This window comes from Panthera pardus, unplaced genomic scaffold (genome assembly GCF_024362965.1).
Source record: "Panthera pardus isolate Hobbes unplaced genomic scaffold, ASM2436296v1 HiC_scaffold_22, whole genome shotgun sequence".
Taxonomy (NCBI): Eukaryota; Metazoa; Chordata; class Mammalia; order Carnivora; family Felidae; genus Panthera; species Panthera pardus.
Window position 1 is genome coordinate 70,420,113 of NW_026526788.1, and position 20,581 is coordinate 70,440,693.

The 20,581-nt window shown below is 40.5% G+C and overlaps 1 protein-coding gene across 4 annotated transcripts in view; it reads left to right on the top strand.

Moving 5' to 3' along the window:
• Positions 1-20,581, top strand: part of TDRD1 (tudor domain containing 1) — a 48,607-nt gene that overhangs the window by 26,900 nt on the left and 1,126 nt on the right. For 3 of the 4 annotated variants that reach the window (XM_019459493.2, XM_053909932.1, XM_019459495.2), the window contains exons 12-25: positions 240-407; positions 529-636; positions 1,487-1,657; positions 3,287-3,529; positions 4,362-4,499; positions 7,569-7,679; positions 8,660-8,830; positions 10,727-11,002; positions 11,722-11,841; positions 14,021-14,137; positions 16,329-16,496; positions 17,525-17,752; positions 18,369-18,415; positions 18,497-18,589. In XM_019459493.2, the coding sequence (XP_019315038.2) occupies positions 240-407; positions 529-636; positions 1,487-1,657; positions 3,287-3,529; positions 4,362-4,499; positions 7,569-7,679; positions 8,660-8,830; positions 10,727-11,002; positions 11,722-11,841; positions 14,021-14,137; positions 16,329-16,496; positions 17,525-17,752; positions 18,369-18,415; positions 18,497-18,589 (2,159 nt within the window). The remainder of the gene's footprint in view (positions 1-239; positions 408-528; positions 637-1,486; positions 1,658-3,286; positions 3,530-4,361; positions 4,500-7,568; positions 7,680-8,659; positions 8,831-10,726; positions 11,003-11,721; positions 11,842-14,020; positions 14,138-16,328; positions 16,497-17,524; positions 17,753-18,368; positions 18,416-18,496; positions 18,590-20,581) is intronic. The other variant, XM_019459494.2, reaches the window with a different exon arrangement.

Sequence of the window (20,581 nt, forward strand, 5' to 3'; positions counted from 1 at the left end):
ATGCCGTGGGAGCACCTAGGAAGGACACCTAACCCAGATTCGGAGGGAAGCCTTTTCAACGTGACGGCACACTGAGCAGGAAATAATCAGGTTGCTGGGGGATTGGGAGTGTGTCCTGGGAAAGAAGAGTGGCATGTGTTAAGGCCTGGAGGTGTTGGAAGGAGCCTGATTGGGCCTGAAAAACTGCAAAAATTAGATTAATGAAACCAAAATGCCTTGTTTTTCTGTTTTCTGTTAAGGTGATGTTGAAGATGTTGGAAAAATGACAGCTGAAAACAAAGTTGTTGTAGACAGAAGTGATCTGATCCCCAAAGTGTTAACTGTGAATGTAGGCGATGAGTTCTGTGGTGTGGTTGCCCACATTCAGACTCCAGAAGACTTCTTTTGTCAACAGCTACAAAGTGGACGTAAGCAAATTTTCTTGATTGTCCTATCAATATAACCCACTTCAAGAGACTCAACATGCGAAAATGAAGATAATGTGTAGGTTTGTATTTCTTTTGTTTAAGATGTGATCTATATCTACAGATAAGCTTGCTGAACTTCAGGCGTCCCTTAGTGAGTACTGTGGTCAAGTGCCTCCACGCTCAGATTTTTATCCAACCATTGGTGATATCTGTTGTGCACAGTTCTCAGGTGAGGAAAGAGTATTCCTGAATTTTTTTTTACTTACAATGAAGTAAAAAAAACCAAAAACCCAAACAATCTTCATTTTGCACTGTTTGGCTGCATTCAGAGTTTGAGTATTAAAGTGCACCAGTCAGTTTTAAATACATCCAGTTAAATGGACTCAAAGTGTGTGACGTAAGGGAGGAAGGCCTGTTGCAGTGGGGGGGGGGGAGGGGGGTGGTTGGTAAAGAAAATTTTTATTGTTTTATCAGCCCTTTAGTTTTGGGGACTGGTGCAGATAATTGTATTTACATCCGTACATGAATGTGCAATCTCCCGGGATCACGTCTTTACCGGTTTTAGTGGGAGTAGCAGGAGGCCTAGAAGTATGGAGCTGTCACGGCACAGCTGTATTAAGTGGGTTCGGTTCGTCTCTGCCGGAGGGGAGATCCTAGCAGCCTTCCCGTAAACTGGTTGCTTGGTTGGTGGAGTCTGGTTGACTCCTACTGCCAGGTGTTGTAAAGTTAGCCCCGCTTGATGCTTAGCAAATTGTTCCTGCATTGATCAAGGCATCGTTGTGATTTCACACACAAGACTCTGTCCTGCGAGTTAACTGTCTATGGGGCAGATGAAGCGGTTGTAAGTGGTGGCAGCCCATGGAGTGAGTGAGGGGTCTAAGGCCTGCAGAAAGATGAGATTTTAGGGGTTTAAGGCTTCCAATAGGCAGAAGTAGCACTGTTGACTCAACATACGTTGTTCCGTAAAGCTTGATACTGTATTAAAGCCTACAGATGGCCATCTCCGGATTTGGGAGGGAAAGTTTGTATTTATATCTGTACTGGAAAATGATTTGAGACTGAGTCTCTCCTTTTTTCAGAGGATGATCAGTGGTACCGGGCCTCCGTTTTAGCTTATGCTTCTGAGCAGTCTGTACTGGTCGGATATGTAGATTATGGAAACTTTGAAATCCTTAGTTTGACGAGACTTTGTCCCATAACTCCAAAGTTGTTGGAATTGCCAATGCAAGCTATAAAGTGTGTGCTGGCAGGTATGAAATTTTTATGGTCCCCATATTCTTAAAATAGCAAAACCCCTAAGAGCATTAGAAATGAAGTTAAACCAATGAGCAGATAAAAGAATGTGTTAAGATACAACTTCTCTTAATGAAAAAATAATCCTTAATAGAACATTTAGGAAATACACAGGACTACTTTGCTATCTCTAATAAAATGAAATTTAATGTATCTATTATAATATTGAGTATTTTTGGTATATATAGGTATATTTTTGGTATAATATTGAGTATATAATATTGAGTATTATTGATATCATAGAAGTGGATTCATGACGTAAAGTAGGGCAAAACCTGCTTATAGAAACAGTAAGAACATTGTGCTTAGAAATTACTGTATGTAGAGGCGCCTGGGTGGCTCAGTCATTTTAAGTGTCTGACTCTTGAGTTCAGCCTGGGTCATGATCTCACAGTCCTGAGATTGAGCCCTGTGTTGGGCTCCGTGCTGAGCCTAGAGCCTGCTTAAGATTCTCTTTCCCTCTCCCTCTGCCCCTCCCGTGGTCATGTGGGTGCTCGCCCTCTCTCAAAATAAATAAACATTAAGAAAAATTTGACTGTAAATATAATTTATCCCATCAAGAGCCGGGGCTTCTTTCCATGTTAATAAATTGGCTTCTTTATTCAAATGTACTGTAATTGAACTAGTATACGATTATCAGAAGGATATTTCCAAGTTCATGCTACGAGCAGTGTTCTTTTAACTGCATTTTGCAACCTATCCAGGAGCATTTCCTTGGCATAGGTTGCAAATGTAGTTATGTTACAAGACACCTCCGTAGGTGAAATGGAGGTGTTGGAGGTATGTTTCTTTTTGTATGATATATATTACGATTGTTTTCCAGAAAGGGTAGAAATAATTTACACACCTACCAGAAATATAGCGGGGAGCCCATTACTTCACAAATTGGTACACCAAGTAGACACTTCTGTATTTCATGCTGATAAGTTAAAATGAAATCATTTCAATTACTTTATTACCAGTGAGGCTGAACATTTTTTCTTAAGTTACTTGCTCTTATTTTATGAAAAGACTGGGCATAACTCTGGGTTGTTAATTTGTAAGTGCCTTTGGAGTGAGTGATACAGATGTTTTTGTGTCGTTCTAAGGGACCGTATTTCTTCCTGCATTGTTTTATACTTTTGTTTATGACTTTCTTAACTTATTGAGATACAATTTACATACCATAAAATTCTTGGTCTTAGGTACACAATTCAGTGATTTTTTAGTAAATTTACCGAGTTGTGTAGCCGTCACCATAATCCACTCGTAGAAATTTCCATCACCCTGATGAGGTTTCTTGTGCCCATTGATAGTTAATCCTACCTCCCCAGGCGACCACTAGTCTAATTTCTGTCTTAGAGATTTGCTTTTCTGGACATTTCATATCAGTGGAATTATGTTTTGTTTATGTAGAAGTATAGCCACTTTCTCTTTGTAATTTTGCCTTCATTTTCATGGTTAGAAAATCCTTTTGCTCAGGTGGGACTTTCTGGGTCTGGTGTTTGTCAGATTCCTTAAGTTTAACTTTATGGAAATTGGGAGCTAAATTTCTAAATGCCTGTTATAAGAAATATTTTAACATTCCTTTAAAAATTATTTGTTAGGAGTAAAGCCATCATTAGGAATTTGGACTCCAGAAGCTATTAGTCTGATGAAAAAAATTGTACAGAACAAAATGATCACGGTGAAAGTGGCAGACAAGTTGGAAAATAGTTCCCTGGTGGAGCTTCTAGATAAATCTGTGACACCTCACATCAGTGTTACCCAAGTTCTCCTAGATGCCGGCTTTGCTGTGGGGGAGACAGGGGTGCTGACGGATAAACCCAGCATCGTGAAAGAAGCCAGTGGTAAGTAAAATGTCTCCTTCATAATGCCCATGCTGCAGTTCAGACGGTTGTGTGTATATGTGGATTCTCATACTTTCAAAAAGAGTTGATGTTGGGGCACCTGGGTGGCTCAGTCGGTTGAGCGTCCGACTTCAGCTCAGGTCACAATCTCGCGGTCCATGAGTTCGAGCCCCGCGTTGGGCTCTGGGCTGATGGCTCAGAGCCTGGAGCCTGATTCTGTGTCTCCCTCTCTCTCTGCCCCTCCGCCGTTCATGCTCTGTCTCTCTCTGTCTCAAAAATAAATAAACGTTAAAAAAAAAATTTAAAAAGTTGATGTTAAGTGTCTTTTTGTCTTTATTATTATTATTACTAATGTTTGTTTAGTTTTGAGAGGGAGAGAAACAAGACAGAGTACAAGCAGGGGAGGGGCAGAGAGAGAGGGAGACACAGAATCTGAAGCAGGCTCCAGGCTCTGAGCTGTCAGCACAACGCCTGACGCGGGGCTCGAACTCATGAACCCTGAGATCATGACCTAAGCTGAAGTTGGATGCTTAACCAACTGAGCCACCCAAGTGCCCTTTGTCTTTTTGACCCAGGCATTCATTTATATACATACGAGTGTGTTTGAGAGCTGAAAAAAAAATTTATGGGTCACTAGCTGCTGAAGGATCAGACATGAATTTAAAATTCGGTGAGGTAGTTATGGCTAGCTGTAATACTGATTGTTTCCTTTAAAGTCACTAAGAAAGTCACTGGAAATTCAGTTCTTCTTCAAATGCAGATCCCTCACTGACCCCACCTCCCATCCCCACTTTGACCATTTGTTTTGCAAAATGTTCATTTATTTTCACAGTTCCCTTAGGTGTAGAAGCAAAACTAAATCCACTGGAGTGGACATGGGTTGAACTTACTGTTGACCAAACAGTAGATGTTGTGGTCTGCATGATATATAGTCCTGGAGAATTTTACTGCCATGTGCTTAAAGAGGATGGTAAGTTGACTCTTCTCATTGATTTCTTTGTACAAATACGTTGATGTAGATAATAACTGGAGATGAGTTTAATAATAAAATTACTGTCTTTATAAGAAGGGCCAAGTGGGTAGGTATTTCTGCTTCCAAGAAAGATTTGGTTATAGTTGCCTTTTATTCCATTTTAAGCTATTATTTCTATTTTTGAAAGCTCTCTTTATATTTAAACCAGGTTAGATTTCAAAGAATGTCTTCTAAATTTGTTTTTGAAAATTAAATTTAACGGTTGATTATATTAAAGCATAGCACACATATATACAAGTGCATAAATAGTACTGCATGACACATTGTCAGAAAGTCAAAACCCTGAATAATCAACATTTAGGTCAGGAAATAAAGCATTACCAGAATCCAGAAGTTTCCTTCGTTTCTCCTCTGATTACTACCCTTTTCTCTCTTTAAAAGGTAAATACTGGGGCACCTGGGTGGCTCAGTCGGTTGAGCATCCGACTTGGCTCAGGTCATGATCTCACAGTTCGTGGGTTCAAGCCTTGCATCAGGCTCTATGCCGACAGCTCAGAGACTGGAGCCTGCTTCAGATTCTGTGTCCCCCTCTCTCTCTGCCCCACCCCTGCTGTGGTCTGTCTCTCTCTCTCTCTTTCAAAAATGAATAAACAAAGTAAATACTGTCCTGCCTTCTAATAGCATAGATTAGCTTTTCCTGGTTTTGAACTTTATATAAGGAATCCTACAATGTGTGCTCTTGTATTCCTTGCTTTTTTTTTTTCCACGTTGTTTGTGAGATCAGTTCTTCATTTCTTTTTTTTTTTTTTTTTTTAATTTTTTTTTTTCAACGTTTTTTATTTTTTTATGTTTGGGACAGAGAGAGACAGAGCATGAACGGGGGAGGGGCAGAGAGAGAGGGAGACACAGAATCGGAAACAGGCTCCAGGCTCCGAGCCATCAGCCCAGAGCCTGATGCGGGGCTCGAACTCACGGACCGCAAGATCGTGACCTGGCTGAAGTCGGACGCTTAACCGACTGCGCCACCCAGGCGCCCCCAGTTCTTCATTTCCATGTGTGGCAGTAGCTTGTGTCTTGTTACCCCGGTGTGTTCCACCATGTGAATGTACTGTGGATTTATTTCTTTTTAAGGTTGGACACGGGGGTTGTTTCTACTTCTGATCTGTTTAACGATACTGGTGTGAACATTTCCGTACAAATTTAGTGCACGTGTGTATGCGTTTCTTTTTAATATACTCCCAGGAGTGAAATCAGTGGCCCTATCCTAACGGGCATGTGTATTTTCAGCTTTGATCAATGAAGGCCAGAAAGTTTCCGAAGTGATGATGATGACGCTTGTTAGTTTGAGAGTTTTAGTTGCTCCACATCCTTACACTTGTTTTCCCTTCTGTTTCTTTTGAGCTATTCTGGTAAGCAGCGTTAGTTGCAGCTTTTCTAAATCTTGGTTTTCCTCTCTACCAAGTGAGGACATGACACTAGGTGCCTAAGCTCGTCTGGCTCCCAATTTGTGAGATCTGTTATCCTTCCCTTCAGAATTACCTGGTAGGTGGGTCACTATTTCGTATAGCATAAGACGTTAACATGTTAAAGTTACTTTTTATAGGTGATCATACAAGCCTATGGTACAAAATTCAAAAGTTACAAAAAGAGTGTAGAGTGGGACGTTTCCCAGTCCCCCCTGAGTTTTCTGAATATCTTTTCAGAAGTAGTCTATGCATATGCTTGTGTGAACGTATATGTCTCTGTTTGTGTAGGCATACGCGGTAAATGCTGTGATGTCTGCACTTTGCTTTTGTCCCCGCATGGTCCTTTCTTCATTCTTTTTGTCTTCTAAATTAAACTTCTAATAGTGGAATAATTTTAGATTTACAGAAAAGTGGCGGAGATGGTGCAGAGTTCCCTTACGCCTCTCAGCTAGCTTCCTCCATAGTTAACGTCTCACAGAATTGTGGTACGTTTGTTACAACTGAGAGAACAACATGGGCACCTAGTCATGAACTGAGATGGGGACATGTCCTTTTTCTTTCTACTCCCACTAATGGCCTTTTTCTGTTCCAGGGTCTAGTCCGAGATGCCGCATTGCTGTTTTGTTTCCCTTTTCGTGGTTACGTGGTGTTTCACTATGTGGGTTTATCCGACCTCTTATTATTGAAACATTCCTTGTGTTCTCTGGCTTTATTCTGTGAGTGTGTTGTCCGGGCAAATTCCCGTGTAATTATTAAGTCAAAGGATGCATGTGCTCGTGCTTTGGAGTACGCCGAAGGGGGCCGGCCAAGCTAATTCCCACAGACACGTACACACGCCTTTCCCACACCATTTTCAGTAGTGTTTCTTAAACTTTGTAAAACTGAAAGGTGACAGCTCTGACTTGTTATAGTTTAGTTTCCGTATCTGTGAAGGGGCCTTTGCCACATGCGTAAAAGGCAGCTGCTTTCCCTTAAGTTGTTGTGTAGTGTCGGGACCCCTTGACTCAGCATTTAAAGCTCTCCGTGGTGTGTACTTTCCCAGCACAGTGCTGGTATGTTCTTCATGGTTCGCTTTCCACTTCCCTGCTTCGCCAAACTGCTCCAGCCAGGTGAATTTTGGTTGCTTAATTTTGTACTTTGCCTCAGGGCCATTTCTGGTTCTTCGGGAATACCCTCTCCTTCTCTGTCCTATTTCTTTATAAAAGCAGCACACAGAGCTCACCTCTCTGCATTTCCCTAGCAGATGTCTGTGCCATACACTCAGTCATTCATTATATGTCCTCCTCCAGGACATATAAGCTTGTGTGTCACTTTGTGTACAGCTTGTACGCTCTGTCCTTAGCCCTGTGCACAAGTTCGTGCTCTGGTGTGCTGGTAACCATGCCATAGTTGGGGATTACCAAGAGCTTTAACTAATTACGACTTACTTTCCCAGTTAATTTTTTTAATGAGAAAAAGAGAAAAGCATCTGGTATACTTAATAGTTGTTTGGGAATGTACCTGAGGTGTTATGATCAAAACATTTCCAACTTAAAAGGAAAAATCTGTGTTCCGCATGCTTTTTTAAATATTAAATGCTGTATGTGTATTGCATTTTCAGCTTTAAAGAAACTCAATGATTTGAATAAGTCGTTAGCAGAATATTGCCAGCAGAAGGTGCCCAATGATTTTAAAGCAGAAATAGGACAACTGTGTTGTGCTCCTTTTGCAGGTAAGTTACAGTTGGTACAGTCTTGACTTTGATAGAAAGTTTTGTTTCCTGATGTTGAGCCCATATTTTGATGTGTATTTTCTTCCCCATGTTTAAGCAAGTATTTCTCACAATCAAGACTAAATGAATGCAGAAAGTGTCATGTCTAATATTCTGTTTGTAACAAGGAACCTCCAAATGGAACTTCCTTACCTCCATTTGTTAAATTTCATTAAAAGCTTTTCTTTCCACAATCTCTGATATTAAAGTAAGTTAGATAATGGTTCACTGCAGGTTCATTGTTTCTTCTGGTCACCTGTGTATATACTTAGTTTGGAAGTATATTTTATGAGACTCCTTAATTTCTTAAAAAAAATTTTTTTAATGTTTATTCATTTCTGAACAACAGAGAGCACAAGCAGGGGTGGGGCGGAGAGAGAGGGGGACACAGAATCTGAGGCAGGCTCCAGGCTCTGAGCCGTCAGCACAGAGCCCGACGCGGGGCTCAAACTCATGAACCGCGAGATCATGACCTCAGCAGAAGTCAGACGCTTAACCGACTGAGCCACCCAGGTGCCCCACCCCTTAATTTCATCGTATGAGTTTTTCGACTATTTTTATATGATTTTACTAATAACAAGTAAAACAGTTTGTCATTAGTTATGAGAGTATTATAAAACTTCCAGATTGACAGATAACGTTTAAGGTTATTAAGTCTTACCTTCACTTTCACGCTCTGTTTATTGGATAGGTGATGAGTGAAATCTTAAATTTATATTAGATTAGTGTTAAAGTGTGCTGTAAAAATTTGGATGTGTTCTAAAAACAAATTTTGATAACTCTCCTGGGGATTTCTGAATGAAAACTAGAGGCATCATCTGCAGAAGGAGAGCAGATTTATTAGCTACTTTACGCAGAGGATTTTTCTTTGGAGATAAAAATTTCAAATGTTAATAGAAAGGAAATAATGTTCTGTGTTACAAACTTTGTGTTAAATATAGGTGATGGTAATTGGTATCGTGCGTTAGTCAAGGAAATCTTGCCAGCTGGAAATGTTAAAGTCCATTTTGTGGATTATGGGAACATGGAAGAAGTTACTGCAGATGAACTCCAAATGATCCCATCAAAATTTTTAAAACTTCCGTGTCAAGGGATACGGTGCTGGTTAGCAGGTATGGTGCAGAATAAGCTTTCAAAGCTGTCTTCTAATACTTAGGGTAGATGTACTTTTAAGTATTAACATCTGTAATTTTAACATGTGAGCTAGAAGATCTTGCTTCATATTATAAAATGTAGAAACGTACTTTTGAAGATACTGGCCAGAGTGTTGAGTGTAGATGCTAAAAGGAAGGAAACAGCTGCTTTTCTGGGCTTGAGATGGGAATGAAAACTGATATGTCCTCTTGAAGACATTTTGCAGGATTTCTTAGGAGCTTCAAATAGTCCGGCCTTTTGTCTGAGCATTTTTACTTGTAATAATTTATCCCAAAGAAATGATCTTGGAGTCTCACAAAGTTCACCTACAAGGACGTTCCGTATACTGCTGTTAATAGCAGCAAAACAACGCAGGCAGCTAGGCAGCGGATGGGTTCAGTGATGACCTGTAGGGTTGAAAACCTCAGCACCTGCTTCAGATGGTGCCGTGAGGGGCCAGTGGGTGCTGAGGACAAAGGCTCCCCGGCCTGCACAGGCGGATTTAAGTGTTTGCCCTTGCTGCCCGGGCATTAATGTGTAGCAGATAACGAAGAGTACAAGTTATAAGAGATGCAGGATAGTATTGTGGTTAAGAGGACAGGCTCTGGAACCAACTCTGCTCCCTACTAGCTGTGCGAGAATTTAAGCAAATTAATTAAACTCTCTGGTGCTTCTGTTTCCTCACTTGGAAAATAACAGTACCTTCCTCAAGGAGTCATTAAGAATAAAAGACATAGGGGCACCTGGGTGGCTCAGTCAGTTAAGCATCTGACTCTTGATTTCAACTCAGGTCATGATCTCACAGTTCATGTGCTTGAGCCACGTGTCAGGCTCCGTGCTGACAGTGCAAAGCCTGCTTGGGATTCTCTCCCCATCTCTGCTCCTCCCCTGCTCATGCTGGTACCCACACTGTCTCTCAAAAATAAACATAAAAAAAAAAGAATAAAAGACATAAAAAATATAAAGCACTAAACACTACCTGGCATCATATCCACAGTAGCTACTATTATTGCAAAGGTTTCTTTATAAAAGAAATCGGTATTATGTGTATGTGGGTCATTCCATACACACATGAAGATTATGGAAGGTTGGATACCAAAATGTTAATAGTGCTCATGTCTAGAAGCACAGATGCTTTTTATTTTTCCTTTTGTGTGTTTTCTTTCTGCTTACTACTTACTATGTTTCAGATTATTCTTAATACCACGTTTCATGTCCGTGCTTCTTCAAGTGTGGCCCCTAGACCAGCAGCATCAACTTGAGAACTTACTCAAATTACAGATTCTCTGTCCCCAACCAAGACCTGCTGCTAAATTGGAAAATCTAGGATGGGCCCCTGAAATCTGTTTTAACGAGCCCTCTAGAGAGTTGAGATGCACACTCAAGTTTGAGGATCACCATTGTAAAAATAAGGGTATCAACCACAATTATCAGAAAAATAATTTTTGGTTAAGTACTTTAAAATAACATTTTGAAATTAACCACTAGAACACTGCCCGCAGAAGTGAAGGTGTGTGGTTGACGTCTCCTACCAGCAGAATTGGTGTAACTCATCATTGTGTATGTAACAGAACACGATGGTGGCTTCTAGAATAATCCCATTTTTGCCTGTTGGAAAAATGCCAGGTAAAGATACTTTAGTGGGGAAAGTAAAGAAAGTTTCTGAGTGACCCAAAACCCTAGCGGTATGTTTACACCTGCCAGTATCTGTAACTCGGGCATGGGGGATGTAGAGATGTAATTGAACGTTGAAAAAAGATACCAAAATGGCTGACCCGAATGGAGTACTTAACAAGGACCCAGTCCCAGACACCATTGAAGCGAAAATGCAGCTTGGGCATGGAATCCTATTTAATGCCGTTCTTCTTTGCCAGATATAGAGCCGAAAAACAGACACTGGACTAAAGAAGCCATCACAAGATTTCAGATGTGTGTTGCAGGGATAAAACTCCAAGCCCGAGTGGTTGAAATCACTGGACAGGGAGTGGGAATTGAGCTCACCGATGTCTCCACTTCTTACCCCAGAATAATCAGTGATGTTCTGATTGAAGAACATCTGGTCTTAAAAAGTAGTTCGCCATGTAAAGGCTTGAGAAGTAATAGGCCTGTTAATAAACATGATCTTCAAATTGATGCCCTGGGGCTTCAAGGTAACATTTTTAAACCTTTGATTTGTTATTTAATGTATCCTTTGCTCTTACAGGTTATGAAAGTTTTTCTATCCAAATGATGCAGTTTTTCTGTAGAAATACATGCTTTGTGGAAATAGGTTAATAATAGGTTATGAAAATATTTATTGAAACATGGTTTTATGCAACACCATGCTCATTTTTAGTGTAGTCACTTATCAGGTAATCTTGCACCATATAATTATGTGTCCCCTAAAGTTTCAACCAGTTTTAAGAATTACATTATAGGGATGTCTGGGTGGCTCAGTTGTTTAAGCATCTGACTTGAACTCAGGTCACGATAGCGTGGTTCACAAGTTCGGGCCCCGTGTCGGGCTCTGTGCTGAGAGCTCAGAGCCTGGAGCCTACTTCAGATTCTGTCTCCTCCTCTCTCTGCACCCCCCCCCCCCCCCAGCCACACACACTCTCTTCCTTTCTCAAAAATAAATATGAAAAAAAATAATTACATTATATGTACTACAGAAGTAACACTGGAGTGCAGTAGGTCAGTAGATTGGACTCTTTTGTAATACAAAATCCCTCAAATTGAATAGATTGTTTTGTGAAAATACGGATTTTCATGTTAGGAATTTGTGAATGTTGATAATCAGCAGTTGATGAATAAATTGAATGAATATGTAACTGGGAGAGAATACCAAGTTTAGTCTATTTTATGCAAGATCTGTTTTCTGTGTTTTCAGCCATGTCTTCAGCTGAGCAGTGGAGGACAATAGAATTGCCAGTTAATAAAACTGTGCAAGCAACCGTATTAGAAATCGTAAACCCACACTTGTTTTATGCTCTACCAAATGAGATGCCAGGTAAGAAACCAAATTTTGAGACCTATTGATACGCATCTTTTTAACTGTATAATGAAAACACTTCTCTGGAGAATTCCTTAAGAAGTAAGAGGGAGAGGGGAGGCTGGTGATTTTTGTCTTATTCAATGTTTTAAGGAAGAATTGACCGTCCTAACACTTAAGGCACATGTAGTTACTCAAACACAAATGTGAACATGAAGGGAATGCCCTGCATTTAGCACCTGTCCAACCTTCAGGTTTTTATAAGGAAATCGTGTCTCTTAAAGAAATTGTGGTTTACACAATGGAATACTACGTGGCAATGAGAAAGAATGAAATATGGCCTTTTGTTAGCAATGTGGATGGAACTGGAGAGTGTTATACTAAGTGAAATAAGTCCTAGAAAGACAGATACTGTATGTTTTCACTCTTATGTGGATCCTGAGAAACTTAACAGAAGACCAAGGGGGAGGGGAAGGGAAAAAAAAAAAAGGTTTAGAGAGCGAGGGAGCCAAAACATAAGAGACTCTTAAAAACTGAGAACAAACTGAGGGTTGATGGGGTGTGGGAGGGAGGGGAGGGTGGGTGATGGGTACTGAGGAGGCCACCTGTTGGGATGAGCACTGGGTGTTGTATGGAAACCAATTTGATAACAAATTTCATATTAAAAAATCGTGTCCTTAATTGCTATATAATTTTTTGCTTAAAAACAGATATCTAGGGGCAGCTGGGTGGCTCACTTGGTTAAGCATCTGACTTCAGTTCAGGTCCTGATCTCATGGTTCGTGAGTTCGAGCTCCGCGGCGTCGGGCTCTGTGCTGACAGAGCCTGGAGCCTGCTTCAGATTCTCTGTCTCTCTCTCTTTCTCTCTCTCTCTCTCTCTCTCTCTCTCTCTCTCTCTCTGCCCCTCCCCCACTGACATTCTGTCTTTCCCTCCCTCCCTCTCTCTCTCTCTCTCTCTCTCTCTCTCAAAAATAAACAAACATTAAAAAACATGGGGGGCCTGGGTGGCTCAGTCGGTTAAGCATTTGACTCTTGGGTTTGGCTCAGGTCATAATCTCACGGTTTGTGAGTTTGAGCCCTGCGTTGGGCTTTGTGTTGACAGTCAGAGCCTGGAGCCTGCTTCAGATTCTGTGTCTCACTCTGTCTCTGCCCTTCCCCCCTCGTACTCTGTCTTTCTCTCTCTCAAAAAAAAAAAAAAAATACTATCTAATTTGAATTGTATTTACAAAGCTAACATGTTAAGAAAATTTGGTATGTTGAAAGTGTACTTTGTAATCCGTGTTACTACAGTTTAGAGACTTAGAAAAATGTTTTACACTGGTCCTAATCCTGAAAAAAAGTAACGTATAAATGTTTTCTTCTTTGTTTCATGGAAGTATATATTAAGGAATCTCTTTCAACATATTTGAGTTTATCCTTGTAGTGTCAGAAAGAGAGTTAGTGCAAGTTGGTGCAGATTTAAAACAATTTGCAGGTACTTGAAGGCTGGAAAAGTGAATCTTTGTTTCAGATTGTCAAACGAGGATGTGAGGGCGATCTGGCTCGACATCTGTCACCCCATTGATCGCCAGGGTCGATTGGGCTGATCCTGCTGGCTAGGCGGGGGTCCCTTTCCTCCCTCACCGCTCCATGTGCGTCCCTCCCGAAGCTGTGCGCTCGGTCGAAGAGGACGACCTTCCCCGATAGAGGAGGACCGTTCTTGGGTCAAGGGTATACGAGTAGCTGCGCTCCCCTGCTAGAACCTCCAAACAAGCTCTCAAGGTCCAAATTGTCAGACGACAAATTGTGGTGATACCAACAAGGGCTCTTAAATCTATGTCCAGCATTACAAATAATCATCTTTAATCTGTGTAGGTGGAAAGTAGGGTTATTGAATCCTGATGAATTGGAAGAACTGTGTTTTATTAACTAGAACACACTTAACTGAAAATTACATGGGAAAATTGTGAAAGTGGGACTCAATGAGTTTCTGTAGAGTATGGCCATGCTGGTGTGGAACTGAGCGCTCTGGAGGCTTCCCTCGTCCTCCCGCCCAGCACTGCAGCCCGCCTGTACCCGGGGCCGCCGTGGTTTCGTGGATTCTTCACATGTAAATGTAAACAGGGTCTTTAAAGTGATTCGATTTAACATTCTTTTTGTATACTGTCTAAACAGCACCGAAAATTTCCTCACAGGAAATTGCTTTTTTGTGTTTCAGAAAATCAGGAAAGACTGTGTGTGTTGACAGCTGAATTGGTAGAATATTGCAGTGCTCAGAATAGTCGATTGTCTTACCGACCGAAAATTGGAGATGTGTGCTGTGCCAGATACACAAGTAAGGGTCTTTGAGGTAAAATATTAAAGGGAAATATTTTGTTCTCTTTTACATGAAGTTTTGTGTGTTTTGTTATTGAAGTGCACATTTCATTTTAGAGAAATTAAGAAAGGCAGGGTTGTTTGTTAATTCGTATGTTCTGTTCCATAACCATAAATTATGTTTAGGTAAGGATATAGGTAGGTATCTACCAGTACTTACAGATAATCAGTTTTACATAATAATATCATATTTATATGTGGAGGAGTTGCAAGTTTATAGAACTTTCTGAATGTGCTAAAAAAAAAATAAATAACTGCGTTGAAAAGTCGACTTGTTGAATCAGGGACACTTTAACCATTGTCCTGTTGTTTTAATATTTCATGTTAACAGATTTCTTTTAGGAATAAAAATAACACTTGGAGTGAATATTCTTGGGCAGAAATTTTGGGAATTCCTGAGTCAAAAGATGTCAGTTGTTTTGTACGTCCCAGAAGCATATTGCTCTCTGGGTATCTTAAAGAAATGTCCATATGTGCCAAAAGTTTGTGAGTGCCGATTCATCATCTCCTTGTCAGCAATGAATTTAAAGTGTTTTTGCTCTATTGCCCACATAGTGTTCATTTTTAAATTTAAATTTACAGTTAACCATATTACGTTTAGTTTTGTTTCCTTTTGTATGACAACTGGATCTACATTCTCCTTCCTTTTCTTCTGATAGAAATCTATCGTAATTTTTGGTTAGATAAGTATTCTTTATTACTTTATTAGAACTTTACATAAACACTGTTCACAGCTGTGTAGTAAACCATGATGTAATGAGATACATGGTTACATATCTCTTTTGCAGTCTTTGTTGTTGTTGTTACCAGTGTTCTGTATCCTTTCGCTGATTATCTCCAGTTGTCTGCATTGGTATAAATTCTCTTAGTGAACATTTGTGTACTTTATCAGCTTTTATCATATTGTCAGTTCTTGTGGCCTTTGCGCCTCCTATCTAGACTGCTTGTCCTTCACGGCTGAGCAATCACCCTGGAATTTTTCCTTCATCATCATGCTGGTGATGGATTCCCTTTTGTTTCATGGATTTGTCTCTTACCTGACCTTGTTGGCCAAATTTCTCCCTCCCTCATCTCACCTTGTTTTCTGAATTCCTTATGTTTGGTTTACCCTAATATTTGGGTATATATCCCATCCTTCAGAAGCTGAGAAAAGATACACGTAAGGTGAATTTTCTCTTATCTCCCCATGTTCTCCCATGTTTGAAAAAGGCTTTACCCCAACAAGTAATTGCCTAGATCTAAAACTCTAGATTGGAAATAATCTTTCCCTTAAATTTTTGAAGGCATTGCTTTTTTTCTTTTTTTTAAGAGTTTTTTTTATTTTTTATTTTTAAGTAATCTCTACACCCAACATGGGGTTCAAACTTACAACCCCAAGATCGAGAGTTACACGTTCTTTTTTTTTTTTTAATTTTTTTTTTAATGTTTATTTATTTTTGAGACAGAGAGAGACAGAGCATGAACGGGGGAGGGTCAGAGAGAGAGGGAGACACAGAATCTGAAGCAGGCTCCAGGCTCTGAGCTGTCAGCACAGAGCCCAACGTGGGGTTTGAACTCACAGACTGTGAGATCATGACCTGAGCCAAAGTCGGAGGCCACCCAGGTGCCCCTAAAGGGTATACTTTTTTTTTTAGTGTTTTTATTTCTTTATTTTTGAGAGAGAGACAGAGTGTGAGTGAGGGAAGGGCAGAGAGAGAGAGAGAGAGAGAGAGAGAGAGAGAGAGACAGGCAGGAGGTCCACTTCCTTTCCCCAGGCCTGATGTTCAGCTTCATCCTTACTACTGCCTTTGAATGGCTTGATTGTCCAGGCTTGGGGGTTTGAGATGCAAATGAAGAGGCTTCTTTGCTTCCCCACGGCCAGGCCAGCTTTGCTTGAGCACTGCTACCTCATTTCCATTCAGGCATCTGCTTTCCAGCTTCCGGTGTTGTCTTCTCTCTTGTTCTCTATCCTTGTGGTTTTGTGCTTTTTCCTTTTTAATCATGCAGTTGTCTTTTTAGTAGACTCTGGAAGGAGTGGAGGTGATGCTTGTGTTTCATGTGGACTGTAATCAAAAATTTTCAGTGATGTAAATGTAACTGAATAACCATCTGGAGGGAGGGAGAGAGTCATTGAATGTACCTTCTTACCTAAGATTGCATTATATTTTCAGATGATGACTTCTGGTACCGTGCCATTGTTCTGGGGACATCAGATGCTAATGTGAAAGTGCTCTATGTAGACTATGGAAACATTGAAACTCTGCCTTTTTCCAGAGTGCAGCCAATTTCCACCAGCCACCTGGAGCTTCCTTTCCAAATTATTAAATGTTCACTTGAAGGTAGGCAGTGAAGTCACTTTCCGGTTGAGATGTCTGTGTGGTTTTCCCTTTGTTTTATAGCCCTAGGTCTGAGTCAAATGGGCATTTCAATAACTGCCCAGATTTCTAAACATCAAGCAGAGTTTACCAAAAAAGTTTCGTATCTTCTATTCTTTATTTCATTCTCACAAAAATTATATTGCTAGCCCATTGTTGTTCAGTTATTGTGTTCGGCCCCGGGTTGCACAGCTAGAAGTGGCAGTGCCTGGGAGAACTGGGCCTTCTGACCCTTATCTGAGGGCCTCTCTGCTCTGTCATGGCTCTTAGAGACAAGAGACATTCAGATGACACCATTCGGGCTAATTCACTGTGCACTGTATCTGCACTGATATTCAGTTCCTTCCTTTGGTGTTTGAGTAAAGTGAACAAAAATGCTAATGTAGCTTTTTACTTTCACTCCTCATTTTGTTACCCAGCGGTCCCAGCAGATAATAGCTCACTCATTGGCTCCTAGTCTGCTTTGGTTTTGACTCAGGGAGAGAGTTGGAAAATTACCTTTATTATTGTTTGCCTTTCCCATTAGGACATATGTCCCTGGCAGTAACTGTTTTCTGTTTTGTGCCCTCCAGACTCAGATTAGTGCTCGATAAACAATAGGGATCAATGAATATTTATCGAGTGATTTTTTTTTTTAATGCAACAGCAATAGTACATCAAAGCATACCTAAACTCAGCTGGAGTGAGGCTTTTGCTTATTTTCTTTATTATTACTTTTTATTTATTTACCTTGAGAGAGAGAGAGAGACAGCACAAGTGGGGGAGGGACAGAGAGGGAGAGACAGAATCCAAGAAGGCTCCACATGGCCAGCATGGATCCCAAGGCGGGTCTTGAACTCATGAACTGCAAGATCATGACCTGAGCTGATAGGAAGAGTTGGACACTTGACCAATTTAGCCACTCAGACATCCCTTTGCTTATTATCTTTAGATGATGTATGTAAATTTTTTTTTTTTTAAGGCACTTGATTAATATTCAGTTTTTTCCCCAGGACTAATAGAATTGAATAGAAACTACTTGCAATTAGTGATAGAACTACTAAAAAATTTCATGCTGAATCAGAGTGTAATGCTTTCTGTAAAAGGAATTACCAACAATGTCCATATGGTGTCGGTTGAGAAATGCTGTGAAAATGGTACTGTCAGTATAGCTGATAAGCTGGTGACTTACGGCCTGGCAAAAAACATCACATCTAAAAAGCAAAGTGCTTTAAATACAGGTATCTGTTTTCAAGTTTAATTAATGACAGATGTAAGTGTAATTAAGAAGCAACGTAATCAGTGTAGGTGACCTGGTCTTTCCTTACTCTGCGTGGTCACATTCCCTTCCTCCTCCCTGTCCTTTGTAAATCCAGTGGCACGGGGACCTACTGGGTAGAAGCAGGCCTCCCGGTCCAGATTTTCCTTAGCTTAGGCTCAGCAGCATTGCTGATACATTGATGCTGAGAGCTTTAGAAATGTCTGGCATTCAGAATTACTTCCAACTTACTTTCGACCCTGACCAAAGTGAGAAGAGTTTGCACTTTTGAGATTGGATCTTCTGGATATCTCACAAGAGGATTACTTGATAGGCCTGCCCTCGGCTGAAGAGCTATCCCATATATGATAGGCAAAAGACCTAAAATCCTAGAGATGAGGGCATTAATTTGGTGAAAACTAGGACACAGTAGTAGAAAATATTAAAGCCCAAATGAGAAGTAATTGATTAGGTCCTTGATAGTGAGAAGCCATGCTTAAGGGGCAGAGCTGTGTAAATTCAGTGTTTTTCAGTGTTTCGTCAGTGTTTTTGTTACATATGGTGTGTGTTATCTGATGGCTTTTTGTATTTGCTTCTAGAAAAGACATGTAGGATGAATTGCTGTTGCACAGAGTTACGGAAACAGGTGGGTAGAGTTTATTTGAAGTGAAATTATACTTCTTACATTTTTAGAAATGAAGTAATACTATTTCTTTATCACCCATAGGTTGAAAAACATGAACAGATTCTTCTCTTCCTCTTAAACAATCCAACCAATCAAAATAAATTTATTGAAATGAAAAAATTGTTGAGAAGTTAAGTAAGTTAAATTTGATGTTTTCACCACTTCCGTCACCACCAACGGGACGTCTCAAGGCATGTCAGGGTAGAACTCATGGCATGAACCACGTCATGAGGCTGTTCTTTATTTTGCGACCTAATGATTTGAGGTCTGGTTGTAATGTGTTTGTTGCCTTGCCGAGTTTTATTTGCTGATCTGAAGTTGGCCGTTAATGGGACTGAGTCCAGGGGTGTTCACGTCGTAACCACTCACTGTTGTTCAGTTCCGAATGCTTACATTATTGATGGCGCGGAGGGACTTGTAAAAATTGTTGTGAGGTAAAGCTTTACCTCAGATTCTTTGTGTCTTAGGGGTGAAATGAACTCTCACTTGGGCATGTTGCGGTAAAAATGTTCAGCATTTTTTGTGAAGAGGTTTTAAAGGGCCAAGAATGGAAAATGGGCTTCACTGATAGTGTATTTCATTTCAAAACAAAGCCTACTCTCTGGTGGTGATTCTAGTGTGTAACAATGATAATTGGTGAGTTTGGAACAACAGTTTCCCCACATTGATTGATTGATTGATTGATTTTTATTATTTATTTTTTTTTTTTGGTCTGGGATGCTTTGTTCGAAGGTAGCCCTCAGAAGTACCTTGTGATCAGAGGTCAGTTAGAATTTCTGATGAAAATGAAATTGTCTTTCCTACTAATTCCAGCCAAAAGCAAAGGGTCTCTGACTCAGTGCACTCTTGTCGGCTACAGCACAGCCTGGGTCAGACCTTTTTGCAAGTAGCCCACGGGATGGTACCTCTGAGCGCCTGGTGATTGTCCGTGAGTTCACGTGTTCTCTCCTTCTCCGTGTGGGAAGGTCCATTATTTTGTTTCTGCTCCTAAGAAAGTACAGCTGAATTCTGAGTGGAGTGTCATCGCTGCTAGAGCAATAGTTTTGTCTCCTGATTGATTTTCTTTACAAGTTTTGGGTTATTTCTAATAAATGCTCCTCTGCCATTGCAGTTACAGCCTTCAGTCCTTTCTGATGCACTCGCTTTCAGTATTGACTACTGTCTTGTGTGCTTGAGTCTAAGATCTTAAGTTAAAAAAAAAATGTAAAGTCAAATCTTAAATTTCCTGATAATTTTGTAGGGTAACGGACATGCAGTGACATGGACTTGTGGAATTTAGTCCTAGCACCAAATCATCTCATTTTTACCTGTGTAATAGGCTTTTTTTGTAAGGATATTGAGGGTGCTAACCCGCACGAGATGAAAGTTCTATTTTCTCTTGTTTCTACATAGATTGAAGACATTGTTTAAAAAAAAAAAAAAAAACAAGATGTGATTTAAAGACTAGTAGTTGACTAGCTTTTCCTTTACTGTGGAATAAATACGTATTTTTATCTACATTTTGAATATAGTATAATGCCTTATGTATTATTTAAAAAGTACTTGAACATCTAGTCGCATACGTAATCATTACAGTAGTCCTGGAAAGAGAGTAAGACCCCACTTTATAGATGAGGCCAAGGCTCAAAGAGGTTAAATGGCTGCACTGGATACACACAAAACCAGGTCTTAGGCTCAAAGCTGAACCCTCTCTGCTGCTCCTTGCTGCTTACTGTCTGCTGTGCTGCAGTGTCCTTAGATTCAGTCAGTTTTGAAGGACGTGAGACTGAGGAGTTATATTAGAAGAAATTACAGGATACCCCGGGTGGCTCAGTTGATTAAGTGTCTGATTATAGGTTTCGGCTCAGGTCATGATTTCCCGGTTCGTGAGTTCAAGCCCTGCGTCGGGCTCTGTGCTGACAGCACGGAGCCTGCTTGTGATTCTCTCTCCCTCTCCTTCCCTCCCTCTCTCCCTCCCTCTCTCCCTCCCTCCCTCCCTCCCTCCCTCTCTCTCTCTCTCTCTCTCTCTCTCTCTCTCTCTCTCTCTCTCTGTCTCTGTCTCTGTCCTTCCCATGCACGTGTTCTCTCTGTCTCTCAAAATGAATGGATAAACCGAAACAAAAAAAGAAAAAATTACATACATGATTG